The sequence below is a fragment of the Prionailurus bengalensis genome, chromosome B1 (genome assembly GCF_016509475.1).
Source record: "Prionailurus bengalensis isolate Pbe53 chromosome B1, Fcat_Pben_1.1_paternal_pri, whole genome shotgun sequence".
Lineage (NCBI taxonomy): Eukaryota > Metazoa > Chordata > Mammalia > Carnivora > Felidae > Prionailurus > Prionailurus bengalensis.
In genome coordinates this window covers 203,158,027-203,172,609 of record NC_057344.1, presented here as the reverse complement: position 1 = coordinate 203,172,609, position 14,583 = coordinate 203,158,027, and the positions used below count along the sequence as shown (strand labels likewise).

Genomic DNA, 14,583 nt, shown 5'->3' with positions numbered 1-14,583 from the left:
CCGGGGAGGGGGGGCAGGTGAGAGGTGAGGGCCCCCAGGACGATTCTGCCGCTTAAGCCGGGACCAGTCCAAACCCTGTGTCATCTGGAGGGAGATCCTATCACCGTTCTAAACGTGTTTATTTCAGTGAGTCACAAACACTGTTGATTTAGGGGCTTGGGGGTATTATAATCAACAACAGACTCAAATCCAAGTGCTTAAACAAAAAGGTCTTCCTTGGCTCTTGGATCTGGAAGTCCAGAGGTAGCTGGGCCTCGGGATTGGCTGGATCCAGGGGCTCTGGCCCCACTTCGCCACGATTTCCTCTGGCTGGCTTCCCGAGTGGGGACAAGATTGCAACAGCCGTCACTGGGGTACATGTGCCACCACAACATCCAGACTAGGACGGAGGGAGTCTTCCCGAGCTCTGTCCTTAGGCTGAGGACGTCTTTTCCATCATTCCTCAGCAAGCCACTGCTCACATGCCATTGGTCTGAACTGGGTCACATGCCATTCCTGGAGAAAGTCCTGTGTCCAGGGAACGCTGGGTGCTGACTGGTGTAGCTGATCCTTGTCAACCTTAGACCCATCGGAACCTTCTGAGTGGGGGCCGGCTGCTGGGAAGTCCGTGGGCTGTGTGGAGGAGGAGTGGTGGCCTCTGAACAGAAACCTAGAACTGTGAGAAAGCAAGAGCAAGGGAAGGGGGAAGTTAGATAAACAGCAGTCAGGACACGGAGGCTAAGGAGCTCCTGGCGGGCTGTCCACTGTCTCCACGCTCACATACTTAATTAGATCGTGATCACAAACTGTACAGCCTCTGACCCTGAGACCCCAGCTATCAGGAAGGGTGGGGTATGGTTAAAGGCCTGTGGGAAACTGTCCCTTCCCTTCTGTCCCTTTGTGTTGGCTGAAAGTGCCAGGGTGGTCTTTGCTGGGGGCATTGTCTGTCCACCTCTGTGGGCTGGCATAAAACCTGGGATGGCTGGGACTCAGGACTCCTGGATGCTGTGCCCTCAATTAGAGGAATCCACTGCCAGGGGCCAGTGAACAGAGACTGATGGGCCTTGAAACAATAAAGCTTCCCCCCACCCCCCACCGCCGCCTCCCGAACAGTATCCTGGGAAGTGGACGGTAGTGTGAAAATTAGTAAAGGAAACGTGGTTTACAATGGAGTCCGGTGGCCAGCAGGGGGAGCTCTCAGCCCTACCCCTCCCCGTCAATTACAGACCCAACGCAAAGAGAAGCACCTTGCAGGCGGATTCCACTGTGGCCAGTATTTTACTAACCCAGCAGGAAGAAGGAAGGTTTCCTCCTGCCCCAGCAACAGTTCCAGCCAATGAGAGAATGCCACAGTCCAGCCAATGAGAGACTGCCACAGCCCAGCCAATGAGAGACTGCCACAGCCCAGCCAACGAGAGACTGCCACAGCCCGGCTAATGAGAAGCCACTACACTTCCAGCTCCCAGTTTCATCCAATAGACTCTCAGTTTACAATAGTGCCCCCCCCCCCCCCCGCACCCGCCACTATAAAAGAGCCCCCACCGTTCTAAGGATTCACCTGTGGTTTCAGTCTGGCCACTCGATGCGGGTTTGCGATTCTCTGTTGTGCTCCAAAGAAACTCGTTTTGCTGAGAAGTTAACTAGTAGTTTTATTTTTTAAGGTGATCAGTAGCCAATCTTTTCCGTGAAATTATGTGCCACTTTCCTGTTTAAAAAAATCGGCCTCTTCATGACCACAGCCAAGTTCCTTCCGGGAAACACTTGCTCCTCACCTGCCCTGTGCCAGGCCCTCTGTGCCCTGGACGCTCAGTCAGCACCCAGGCCTCTGGCCAGCTCCCCACGGGGACAGGAAGGAAGGGACAGTTTGGCCTGCTGCCGGGTGGGGTGTGGGCGAGGCCAGGCTCCTCGCCCACGGGACCTAGAAGAACAGGACAGCCACACCTCTTCTCTGCAACTGTTTTTCGTCATGTAGACACAGGATGGCATGTCACTGGCCCGTCCCTCTCTCTGCTGGGGCTCAGCTGGGACTGCCCTCGGCTGGTGTCCCCACCTGGGGCAGGGGTCAGTGGAAGACCTCAGCCCCAAGTTCCTGCTATTCGCTACCTCATTTCCCTTCACCCCACTTTCTTAATCACTGTTTTCAAATCTTTCTCTGTGAGACACCCCAAGGACTCTCCAGAACGAGTTAGGGCCCCAGGAACTGGAGTTAAAACATCGAATGAAACACAGTCCCCTACCTCGGCTGTCCCTCCAGCCCCATCCTTTAGCTGTCCTTCCTGGTCCTTCAGATCCCAGCTTTTCTCTGAGGATCTCACAGCATCCAAAGCTCACCATCTCGTGCGGGACACAAGGACGCTCATCAACGATTTCATGTGACCAGCCCTGTAATAAGAGGAGTGAAACCCAGAGGAGTACCCAGCTCAGCTCAGGGGTCAGGGAGAACCTCCTGGAGGAGGTGGCGTCTACACCAGTTCTTACGGATCGGTAGGGCCAGGAAGAGGAGGAGAGGAAGGCCTTTCAGTGGAGCCGTGGGAGCCAGGTCCAGAGGTGGGAGGTCCAGAGGTGGTGGGATGCGAACAGGGCTGGGGGGTGAAGTGGGTGAGGACTGCAGCACTTGGGGAGCTGTGACCCACTGAGGCCCGAGGCAAAGGGATGGACGGATGGACGGATGGGTGGGTGGGTGGATGGGTGATGGATGGAAGGAAGGAAGAAATGCATGGACAGACGGATGATGGGTGGGTAGATAGGTAGGTAGGCAGAGGGTAGATATGGGTCTCTTTTAAGGAATCGGCGCATGGGATTCTGGGGCCTGGCAAGAACAAGACCCCGAGGGCAGGAGTCGACCCTGCAGCCTTGAGGTGCGATTTCTTCTCCGGGAAATCTCGGTTTTGCTCTTACGGCCTTGAAAGGATTAGATGAGGTCCCACCCACGTTATGGAGGGCAATTTGCTTCCCTGGAGGTCAAATGATAACGGATGTTAACCACACCTGCAAAATAACCTTCGCGGCCACGTCCAGAGGAGTGAGTGTTTGGCTGATTGGCCGGGAACCACAGCCTGGCTGAGTTGACCCGTGAAACTGACCGTCACAGAAGGGGCTTCCTCCCCACGAGAGTGGGTGTGCATTTGCCCAGGGAGGGAGGGAGGAGGGGGGCCCTGAGACCCTCCAGGGAGGGAGAACCCAGTGATGGACACCGGGAGGGGTGAGAGCAGGAAACGATGGAGTGTTCTGGAAAGGTGGTTGGTGTGGGACCTGCAGAGACAGCAGATCAGCTCCCAGAGGGAGCCGTGTCCACAGGATGGAGCCCCAAGGGGGTCCTCGGTGTGTGTCTGAGCGCGGCTGGGCGGGGATTGGAGGTGGTTTTGAGTGAACGGGAGGGGAGGTGGTGCAGACAGCGAATGTAGACGCTTCTCCCAGAGACATGACCAAGATGATCATGGGGTGACGGGCAAGCTTGGTCCGGGGGGCACTATTTTGCTTTTGTTTTTAATATGAAAACACCAGAACATGCATCTTTTAGCATTGCCCCGGACAGTGGCGTTTGGCATTGTCCTCAAACCCCTCAGTCCTGTGTCTGCTCCCAGTGGCTTGGTTGGAGCCCCCCAGAATTCTAGTGGAGAGGGCCCTGTGCTGGCCGTCGGAAGGACGCTCATCGGGCCTCAGCCAGGCCTGTCCTTGCTGGTGACTTCTGCACATCGCTTAGCCGTGGTGACCTAAGGCCCCTCGTGCGTCAAACCACGCGGTGCTCACCGTCAGAGCCGGAAAGGGCGCTGGAGCGAGAGGTGGTGAGGACAAAGCCCTTGGCAATCCTGCAGGAGGCGAGGGGGTGAAGGTCCTCCCCAAAGCCCACCCCTTGCTCACGTTGGCAGCTGGGGAGGACGGTCCTCGCCTGGGCCCTCTCCCTGCCCCAGGAGGCGGGACTGTTCCTGCGCACAAATCCCGGGGCTGCGGTGCCGCGTTGAGAGGTGACGTGTCTCGCTTTGATGAGCCTGGAGGTCAGCGGCGGCTGGGACCGGAGGCGAGGAGGTGCCGCGTGAGGCTTTGTCGGGAGCCCTCCGCTGCCCAGAACAAGAGGTGGTCTCCCCATCCGGGAGGGCTGCCCTGGCGTCCCCTATGAGGCCACGTGCTCACCTTGTCATCAACAAGCTGGGGACAATAGTGGACTCCGGCCTGCTGGGACCTGACTCCTAGTGTGACCTTGTCCGTCTGAGCCCCTGTTTTCTCCCCTCCCACCGGGAGGCCTTAGACCTGAAGCTTTCCTCCCGGGCCCTTATGGAGCACGGTGCTGGGTTGGATTGGGCCCCCAAAAGAGAGGCTCAAATCCCACCCCTCAAGGACCTGTGAGGTGACCTTGTTTGGAAATAGGGTCTCCGTGGGTATAACGGGCTAAGACACGGCCCGGCCGGAGTAGGCGGGCCCTAAATCCAAGGACTGGCATCCTTGCAGGAGGCACAGGGACAGCACGGAGGGGCGAGGTTGGAGTGGGGCAGCCACACGCCCAGGAGCCCCAGGAGCCCCTGGGAGCCGGGGGAGGGTGAGGAAGGACCCTCCGAGGGAGTTTTTGCAGGGAGCACGGCCCTGCCAGCACCTCAGGCATCTGGCCTCCAGGACAGCGGGAGGACAACTTCTGTGTTCTGTGGTGCTTTTTGTCACACGGCCACAGGACGTGGTGCAAACCCTCTGCACATTCCGGTTGCTCCCGGGGGGCCCGGACCGGCTCTTGCCGGCTCACCTCTCCGGCTTCCAACACCGCAAGGTGCTGGGTGAATGCGTCTCCGCGCCTCTGAGCTGCTCTCACATGCTCCCGACTCCCCCCCCCCCCCCCCCCCCCCCCCCCCCCCCCCCCCCCCCCCCCCCGGTCCGCTTCTGCCGCAGAGGCACACAATTTCATCAGGCGAAAGGCTATTTGATCGGCAGCCCAAACGCCAGGTCTTGCGCGGAGTCATTTCCAGGACGCGGCCCGTATCTCCGACTTCATTCCGTCACCGGGACCAGCCGGCTCCGTGACGGCAAACCGTTGCCGGGTCCTGCCGAACCCGGAGGTGGCGAGGGTGGAATGACTAGGTGGCTGCAGTCGGGCAGTGCACCCGTGACCGCCCCCCACCCCCACCCCCAGCACATCCCTCCTTCCCACCTTCCCCGGGAACTCAGGTGAGCCGTAGGCGTGGGACAGTGAGGTTGGGCTCGAGTCAGCTGGACACTCGAGCTGTGTGATGTCCATTTGCGAGAGCAAGGCTCTTGCAAGACACGAGTCACATGTTATTTTAATTTTATTTTTCACATTTTATTTATTTTTAATAGAGAGAGAGACAGAGCACAAGTTGGGGAGGGGCAGAGAGAGACGGAGACACGGAATCCGCAGCGGGCTCCAGGCTCCGAGCTGTCGGCACAGAGCCCGACGCGGGGCTCGAACTCATAAACCGCGAGATCGTGACCTGAGCCGAAGTCGGACACTTGAGCGACTGAGCCGCCCAGGCGCCCCAGTCCCGTGTTGCTTTTACCCTTGGCTTCATATGGCATGGTTTTAAACTATTGAGTGCCTGGAAAGATCCCACAAATGAAAACATATTTCTTTTGTTCCCCCGCCTGGCTGTGAAGTAAATCAATTGCTGGGCTGTACTTGGAGGTGAAGGAAGGACAGAGAAACCCACAGCTTCAGCCAGACTGTGCCCGGAGGGGCCCTGGGGTCATGGGGGGCTACCAGATGCTGTCTATTTCCGCTGGCCACCGTGTGACTTTGGGTTTTCAGGGCGACACCTTTCGAGACCAGGCCCCGGGGGATCCCAGCCACTCTGTGCTACTCTCTGTAGAAGCAACTTGTGGGAAGCCTGAGCAGACCCAGCACAAAGTCAGGAACACTGGGAGGGGGGCTCAGGGGAGTATGACCTCTTTCTTTTTGGAAAGAGCTGAGCGAGGGGCGGCAAAGGGAACCACGGCCGGGAGCGTGTTGAAACCACGATTTAGTGGCTACTCTCCTCTGCGTCGGAGACCCCAGGGCGCTCTGCGGACCCTGCGATGCTCTGGAGACCCCAGCACGTGCCAGAGACCCCAAGATGACCAAGGCTCGCCTGGCAAGCTTGGCGTCTGGCTGGGGAGCCAGACAGGAGCCAAATGGCAAGACCGGGGAGTGTTATGGCAGTGACGGGCAAGGCCGCGGGGAGCAGAGGTGGCCCCTGGCTTAGTCAGGGGGGTTTCTCCAAGGAGAAAGTCTCCATCGAAATCCAGAAGGTGAGCCTGAGTTATCCAGGTGAGGGTGGGAGCATCTCCAGCAGCCCAGGGAGCAGCGGGCCTGGCATAGTTTGGGGCCCAGAAAGGCCTGCTCCACACCCTTGGCCCAGGACGCTCAGCCTTGTCGCTTGGCTTCCCTGGTGCCAGACCGAGAAGGCACTGTCCCAAAAGCCCACAGCTTCCTCCTGGCTCTTCCACTTGGGGATAGATTGCGTTGGGGTAAGCTGAAGTCTCAGTTTCCCTGTCTGTAAGGAAGGGTTCATGGGCACAGAGCTGTCCCAGGTCTTGGCTGCCCGCCTGGCCTGGCTTGGCCCTGGGCATTCTGCTCAGGGGCAGTCTCCACTGCCCCTCAGCTCCCACCATCTGAGCATGAGGCTGGTCCCATGAGGGTGAGACAAAAGCCCTCCATCCAGGCTCTTCTGTCCCATAGGAGTAGCCCCCTGGCCCACGGGTCGCTGACCCCTCTGCCTCCCAGCCCCTCCTGGGCTGTTCTCGAGAAACCCGACCCAAATCTCTGCCTGACCCAGACTGTGTGAGGTCAGCCCCTGGGGGGCCACCCGGCTCTCCACCCAACATGCTGTACGCCCCAAGGCCTTCGTGTGTCTCAAAAGGGCAATAAACATTTTCAGGACAAATGCCCCCAATTTTGAAGCCATTGGCAGGCCCGTGGCACGGTGACAGGTGCCTGTGCTTCTCACAGGAGCATTTATCATGAAAAGAAAAGGGCCTTTCCCCAGGGTTCTGACCATCCCTTTCCAGCCTCCTGTGCAACCCAGCACCTGCCTGTCGGCACTGGGCAGGGCGGTTCGTGGGCCCAGGTGCTCTGACATCTTGGCCCAATGACACCGCCGTCCTCCTTGGAGCACGGCCTCGGAGCAGCGTCCACACCTGAGAGCCTCCGGATCCCAAGGCGGCCGTGACAGTGCCAGAGGCAGCAGGCCGAGTGCCCGGGGCCCATCCGGGAGGGACAAAGGCCAGTGTTGCAGGCCGGAGCCTCCGGCCAGCGCTCCGACCTAGTCCACGAGAGTCTTGGAAATCTCCACCCCTTCTGTGCTTCCCCGACGTGAGTCCCGGCCAGGTTTTGTCCCCTTTCCAAGCCTATAGGGTACAAGACCACAGCCCTGCTTCAAGGGGTGTGGGAAGGATTAAATCAAATGGACCATGTAAGTCCCAAGGTGGGAACGGTGAGGCAAAGGTGTGTGGGGCAGGAATGGGCAAGGAGCTGGGAGAAAGGGCCAGGGGGCCACTGTCTGGGGCACCTGTGAGGGGCTTGAAGACCCCAGCGAAAGCTGTGATAAGCACTTGAGGTGGGAGGGGCCCTCAAGGAGCAGGTGAAGCCCCTTCCTTGTCTGCCAGGGGCCCAGAACACAAGGGTGTCCCTCTGTCTGCAGGAGGTGTGAGCCCAGCAGGAGGGGGCTGGGGGGGGGAGGCAAGCCCCCACCGCCTTATGGCTCCTTCTGTATCTGCGCCCACCCAGCCAGCTGTCCCTTGACTGTTAGCCTGGAACCTCCTTGTCTCAAGGAGCCCTTGAAGGTCCTCTGACACCCCCCCTCCTTTGCCTTCAGGGCCTCAGGTGGCATCTTTTTCTATAATGAGTCATGTGACTTGAGAAAAACATTCTTCTCATTTTTTTAAAACTAGAACAGTGCCCAGTCCACTAAAGGTGTTCATTAAAGGTGGATAGATGGGTGGATGGATGGATGGACAGACGGATGATGGAAGGAAGGATGGATGGATGGATGGGGGATGGGTGGATGGATGGGGGGTGGGTGGATGGATGTAAGAAATACACGTGACAAAAGAAAACAGTCTTTAGGGGAAGTGATGTGTCTCCCGGGTATGTTTTAATAACAATGGTGGTGATAACACCGATGGGGCTCTGACTTCTTGCCAGACACTTACATTACTCCGTTATTCTCCTAACAAACCCTACTGGGGTTCATACTGTGCTTTGAAAGGTAAGAAAAATGACGCACAGAGAGGGTGAGCAAGTCGCCCGAGGTCACACCTGGTTCACGGTACCAGGGATGAGAACCAAAGTGTGGGTCAGTCTATCCAATCAGTCAGTGTCGGCAGGTGCTGTGCAGGAAGAGAGGACACGCGAGCAGGCCTGCCCCGGTGACAGGTCCCCTTGCCGGGGCACCTGCTGCGGGCGGAGGGCTGGCAGCATAGCCACAGACCTGGGTCAAGCCCCTCCCTTACCTCTGATTTGCTGGGTGACTCTGGGCAGGGCCTCCTTGGGCCTTAGGTTCCGTCCTCTTGAAAGAATGTGCCAGAATCACATGACCCTGAGGTCTTTCCGGGTTGAAAACTGCTGTGACCCCCCACCCCCTTTCTGCTGTTTCATGCCAGCTCCATGGGGAGGCCCGGGGTGGTCACGCAGCAGGCTGAGCCCTGGGACCAGCCGGGAACCAGGCTAACCACACCCACCCTGACTCACACCTGCATCCACACCTTGGTTTTTCCCTCGGCCAAGTGGTGTGACCACGGCCTCCCTGCCATCCTCACCAGGCTCTGCGGAGGAAATCATACGCTTCCAGGAGGTTCCTAGGGATCTTTGGAGACACGGGGGTGCTGATGATCCTGCCAGGGAGGAAGCAGGACTGGGGGGGGGGGGCTCGGCAGAGAGCTTCCTGAGGAGGGGGAGCGGTGGCAGGGGTGCTCCCACCCTCTCCTGTCTCCATCCTTCTCCCCCTTCACTCCACAGACGTTTGTGGGGATTGTGGGGAGAGCCCGCTCTGCCGCAGACCCCGTGCAAGGCACTGAGGACAACAGTAATAATGATGGCATGATAATGTCCAAGACGTGTATCGATCTCAACTCAGAGGCGTGCACGGCATACCTTAGCGTGCGTAATCCCCAGAACTGTCCTGTGGACCTCTGTCTGGCTGGATGATGGACACGAGGCACCTTGCATGAGCAGGTGAAGCTGGGCTCCCTACCAGGTGGTCAGACCCCAGGCTCCTCCGTCCCTGCTGGCCTGCATCTGCCCGGCCAAGACCGATGACCCAGATTTCATGCTCTCAGCCGACTTCGCTCATCGGTCCTGATGCCCACATAAGGGTCTTGCTCAGGGTCGCATTAAGAGGGGAAGCCGAGCGGGGAGGGAGGCATCGGACCCTCGCACCACGCCGCGCTTGTGTTCTGGGGAAAAGCCCAGAACAGGGATTAGAGCCTGCAGCTGCAGGGCCAGCCACCCGGGCAGGCCTCCTGGGGTTGCTAGGACGCCCGGCCGGGCCTGACCGGCCTTGCCTGTGGCCGGTTCTGCTGGGCTTGGGCTTTCCCGGGAGTCCGGGGTAGATGGGCCAGAGACTCTGCTCCCGCTTCGGTATGCCATTCAGAGTCCACGTTTTCTGCGGCCAGCCCTCCTTCCCTTGTTGACTGCATCTCCCAACAGCCTTGGCCCAAGCCAATCGTCCTCCCGCCACCTCACCCCGCCGTGCCAGGTCCGGAAGCCTGCCTCCCGAATGTTCCTCCAGTCCAGTCGCCTGCACCCCAAGGACCCCTTTTGTCAGTACCAGGCACCAGCGGGTTCTGCCCGCTCCCAGTCCTTTCCTGAGGCCCACCCCTAGTCCTTCCCTCTCCAGGACTCGGACCCCGCCCCGTGCTGGGCTCCTGACGTCACAGAGGGCAGTCGGTGACAGCGGGGGGGGGGGGGGGGGGGGAGAGACTGGGGCCGGGGACTACCGTGGGGCAGGACGCGGCCCCTCCTAAGGCGCCAGCCAGTGCAGGGCGGCGGGAGCCTGCGGTGTGTTGCCCTAGACCTGGAGTCGGGAGCCCCGCGCCAGCCCGCGCCCCGCCTCGGTTTCCCTGTCTACACAACTGGGGGAGGTTGGCCCAGGTCTTCAGGCGCCCTGTAACTCCACGACTCAACTGGAGCTGCACCAAGCTCTTGTCCCTTGGCTTCTCTCCCTGTCACTCCCGGGCTCTCGGGAGCCGCCGCCAGCCAAGGCACCAGCCAGGCCGCTTTGCCAGCCCCGCAGAGACCCACCGGCCGCGGCGGGAGGCCGCAGCGGCGTCGCCTGGCTGCGCGTGCGCGGGCCGCGCTGCCTGTTGGGACTTGTAGTTCGTCCGTGCGGCGGCTGGGCCGCGAAGGCGGAGCGGCGGGGGCGCTGCGCCTACACTTCCCAGGGCGCGTCCTGCCAGCGGCGCGGCGGGGGCGGAACGGGGCGGGGCCGCACGAGGGGGCGGGGTTGGCGGGGGGCGGGGCCGGCGGGGCGGGGCCGGCGCGCCGGGGGGCTGCGGCGGCGCTGCGGGCGGGCGCGGACCTTGCCCGGGGCTGGCGGACCCGGGAACCCGCGGGCTGGCGGGCTGGCGATCGCGCGGGCGCGGCCCCTGCGGGCAGGAGCCTCGGGCCGCCGCAACGCCGGACCGCCCGCCTCCCTGCTGCCGCCGAGATGAGTGCAGGTGAGTGTGGGGACGAGGGACCCGCGCGTCCCCGAGCTGGGTCGCGGCGCAGCGAGGGCTGTGGGGGCATTCTGGAGCTGCACCTGCAGCACCGGGGAAATCACCCAGTGGCTCCACCCAACTCTTGTCCCGGGGTCTTGGCAAACCCGAGGGGCGGTCCGCAGCCCCCTGCCCCTGCGCCTGCGGCGCGCGCAGCTCTGCAGCCGGGGCCGGAGACCCCTTCCCACCGCGCCGGCCCGGGTGGCTGCGCCCGGCTGTCTGGAAGGCGCCACTTTTTTGCTTCTCACGGGTCCCGGGTCGCTGCAGGTTGTAGAAAGCGACCGGGTCCGGGCGGTGGGGAGCAGGGCCGCCGCAGACCCTGCCACGGAGAGGTGTGATGACTTGGGGGGCTTTGCGGCAGGGGGTGCCGCCCTTGCGCTGCGCTCGCGCCGCCTGAGCGGGGGGGGGGGGGCGTCAGGTCGACCCCCGGCGTCCTGGGCTCTTCAGCTGCAGGTTTGGGGGCACAGACCCCGCAGGTGTGTGCGACCCGCGCCATCTCCCACCGCTCGGCATCTCGGGCCCGCACCCCTGCGCGTCCCCCAGGCTGCCTCCCGCCGCACCCACCGGATCTGACAGCCTTCGTGTGGCCCTGGAAAATCCCACAGCGTCACAAGCCAGCCGCACCTACTGCGCTTGGGGAAACTGAGACCTACAGCAGGGAGGCCTTGGCATGAGTCTGGTGCGCGGCCAGAGGGACCCCGGATTTGAGAGTCTCCTGTGGCCTGGCACTGGGCGGAGGGTTGGTCCGTACCTTCCCTGGCAGGGAGGGGCCGTCACCCCATTTTTCAGGGTGCGACCGAGGCTCACCAGGCTTGAGTCCCTTGCTCGGCTCACGCAGCGGAGTGCGGATTCAAACCTGGTGCTCCCTGCCTCCTGTGCTCTTTCCTCTGAGCCTGTCTCGCCAAAGACTGCAGTATGGCCCTTGGCCATGGTGCAGAAACCACCGGGACAAGCTGGGGGGAAATGGGACCAGGGAGGGAGTGTGCATTTAGCGAGTGCTTGCCCCCAGCTCTGCTCTTGGTTTAGGAGGGCTGTTTCCAGGGACCCATCTCGCAGGGGAAATAGTCCCCTCCCCCTCCAACCAAGGAAGGAGGGACCGCACTGGCAGTGGGCGTTGGGAGAGTGGCTGAGAGCAAATGGCAGGCAGCGGGAGGCAGAATTCTCTAGAAGAGGATTTCTGAAATGGCCAACCTGTTCTCTGGAGGTGGCTGGGGAGCGGGGCGCCCTGAGACCCGGCAGAACCTGCAGACACATTTATCTAATGGCAGGTGGGGATAATGACAGGGTGCACACAGGGTAATTTTAGGTTTTCTGTGATCATAATTGATGGCTCCGCTCCCTCCTGTAATCAAGGGGAACCCTGGAGGGAGCACCGGCATTTGTGGTTGTCTTGGGAGAGGGGCTCTGTGGGCACCGGGGGCCGTGCGGGGTCGTGAATCCAACGAGCAAGGGGGCTGGGGTTTGAACCGTGCTGTCCGCCTGGCGGCAAATTGTGATCTTGGCGAATGGTGGCACCTTCCTGAGTTCGGCTTCCTGGGGTGTGAAAACAATATTCCTGGTCACCTGGAGCGGATGAGATTTGAGTGGGAAACCTTGCACATAGTAGGTCCTCAGTAGCTTGTGATGGTCATTGCCAGGCGGCCACGTTCCCTTGTCTTTGTGAGTTTACCCAGCCTCTTGGAAATGCCAGCGCGCCTGCTCCCGTCCACCTGTGGCTCGTGCCCCAGATGTGTCCCCTGGCCGTTATGTGCACCCCACACCGCAGTGGGGGGAGCGGTGGTCCCGTGTGCCTGGTGCCTGGCTCTCGTGTGCGGCCGCTGTGCACATCTGGCGGGTCAGGGGCTTCCATCATCAATGAGGACAAGTGCCCTGATGCCCCCCTCCCGCCAAGAAGACTGGCATCATCCCAGGGCTTGGTGCTAACAGGTGTAGGTGGGCATCACTCTGTCCGGCATCCAGCTGGCCAGATGGGCCCTTTGGGCAAAGCCCGAGAGTCTGTACAACCTTCCCAGGTCACAGGCTCCCTCTCCTCCATGCCACCAGGCTGCAGGCACGTCTTCCTTCAGTTACATGATGTGGGTCACCTTTGAGATGGCTTGGGTGTGGCCTCAGGGCCCCGTGTATTCGCCTGCTTGGTTTGTGGCCTGTTATTCTGGGTGGCCAGGGAAATTGTCAGAGGCGGCATCCTGTGTCAGACCCAGATCCAGATCCCACGCGCTAGCTATGGGTTCCTTGTGCCTCAGTTTCCCTGTGGTATGGAGGGAATGCCCTTAGCTCTGCACGTAGCCTTGGCCTGCTGGCACGGGGGCCAGCAGATGAGTGTGGTGGTCTCCTGATGTTGCAGCCTGTGGGGTCACAGCGGGCGAGGCGGGGTTGAGGGGAGTCCCTGATCTGGGAGGGGCCCCAGGGCCAGCTCTGATGGATGCCAGGTCCTCGAGCAAGACCCACGCTCTGTCTGGGCCTCGATGCCGTCCCTGGCGGCTGCAGGCCTGGCAGGTGGGCATCCCCCAGCTGCTCAGAGGCTCCTGGCTCCTGGCCGGTTGGATCAACGTGCCGGGGCCGCCATAACAAAGCACCACAGACGGGGCGGCTTAACCACAGACGTTTACTCTCTCGCTTCTGGAGGCGGGAAGTTCAAGTTCAAGGTGAGGGCCTGGTTGGTTCCCGCTGAGGCCTCCCTCCTCGACTTGTAGACGGACCTCTTCTCTCTGTAGTCACAGGGCTTTCCTTAGGTATGTGTCTGGGTCCAGATTTCCTGTTCTTAACAAGGGCGCGCCGCTCTGGCTGGATTGGGGCCCACGTGACTGGCTTCGCGTTACCTGAATTACGCCATAGAGTCCCTCTCTCCAAAGGCAGTCCCCATTCTGTGTTACCAGGGGTAGGGCTTCAGCATGTGGATTTGGAGGGAGGCACAGTTCAGCCCCAAACAGGTGCAGGGCCAGGTGGAGAGCCTGGGCGGCCGCCTCCACCGTCCTGAGTTCATGGCTGCCTGGTTAAGATCACGGAGCTGTGAGGGATCTGGAGAATGTCGGGGAGCAAACCCACTCACATGCACAGAGGGGACGCTGAGGCCCGGAGAAGGGAAAGCAACCGTCCGGGGTCAAGGAGAGAGTGTGGCAGAGCCAGAACCTGAGCCCCGGCACCCTACTCTGGTTACCACAGCCCTGGGCATTTGGAACAGAGACACAGCCCTTCGCCTAACCCGAGTGTGGACAAGGACCCACTGTGGGTAGCCGCAAAGGTGCTCACATCAGTGCCACAGGAAGTTAGCAGCTGCCTAAACGTGGAGGGGAGTGACGAGACACCAGCCCGCCGCGCGGTCACTCGTTCGGGGAGGGGCCATGCTTACCGCACGCCTGCCGTGTGCCCGGCGCTGCTCCAGCCCCCCCGGGAAGAGCAGTGGACAAGAACAAACACAGTCCGCATCCCGCTGGAGCTGCTCACAGCCTGGCGGTGGGGGGGAGCATTCTAGTTAACAGTATGTGAGGAGGTTTTAACGTTGGGAGAAGCGCTTAAGCAGACAAGTTTAATTGAGACAACGGCGGAGGCCAGGGTGGTACGTCATCCGCGATCTGCAGGCTGCAGACACAGTAAAGGAGGGAAAGCCGGGGGACGCGCGTCAAGATGTCCGCAGTGGCCTCTCTCGTGGAAAGAGGACAAAGAAGGTTCCCCACGTCTGCACCTTTATATACGCTCTGCGACTCTCCCGAATTTTCTTCATTGCGTACGTTCTCCTTTTGCAGTGAAAGTGAGAAAGGAGTGCTGTCGAGTCTAAGCAGGGCGCACGAAGTCCGTGACTTGGTGGGAGTTCCAGAACATTCCGTTCTGCGGGGGCCGCTGTCCTTTGGCTGGGAGTGGGGGTGGACGGTGTTAGGGAGCTTCCCACAAGCAGGGGCACTGGTGCCTGGCTTCTCTGCATGACTCTGTCAG

At 60.9% G+C, this 14,583-nt stretch overlaps 1 protein-coding gene across 1 annotated transcript in view; it reads left to right on the top strand.

Moving 5' to 3' along the window:
* The first annotated feature begins 10,434 nt into the window (after window positions 1-10,434).
* Window positions 10,435-14,583, top strand: part of ABLIM2 (actin binding LIM protein family member 2) — a 139,803-nt gene continuing 135,654 nt past the window's right edge. The window contains exon 1 of the mRNA XM_043573056.1: window positions 10,435-10,614. Within this exon, the coding sequence (XP_043428991.1) occupies window positions 10,605-10,614 (10 nt within the window). The 5' untranslated portion in view covers window positions 10,435-10,604. The remainder of the gene's footprint in view (window positions 10,615-14,583) is intronic.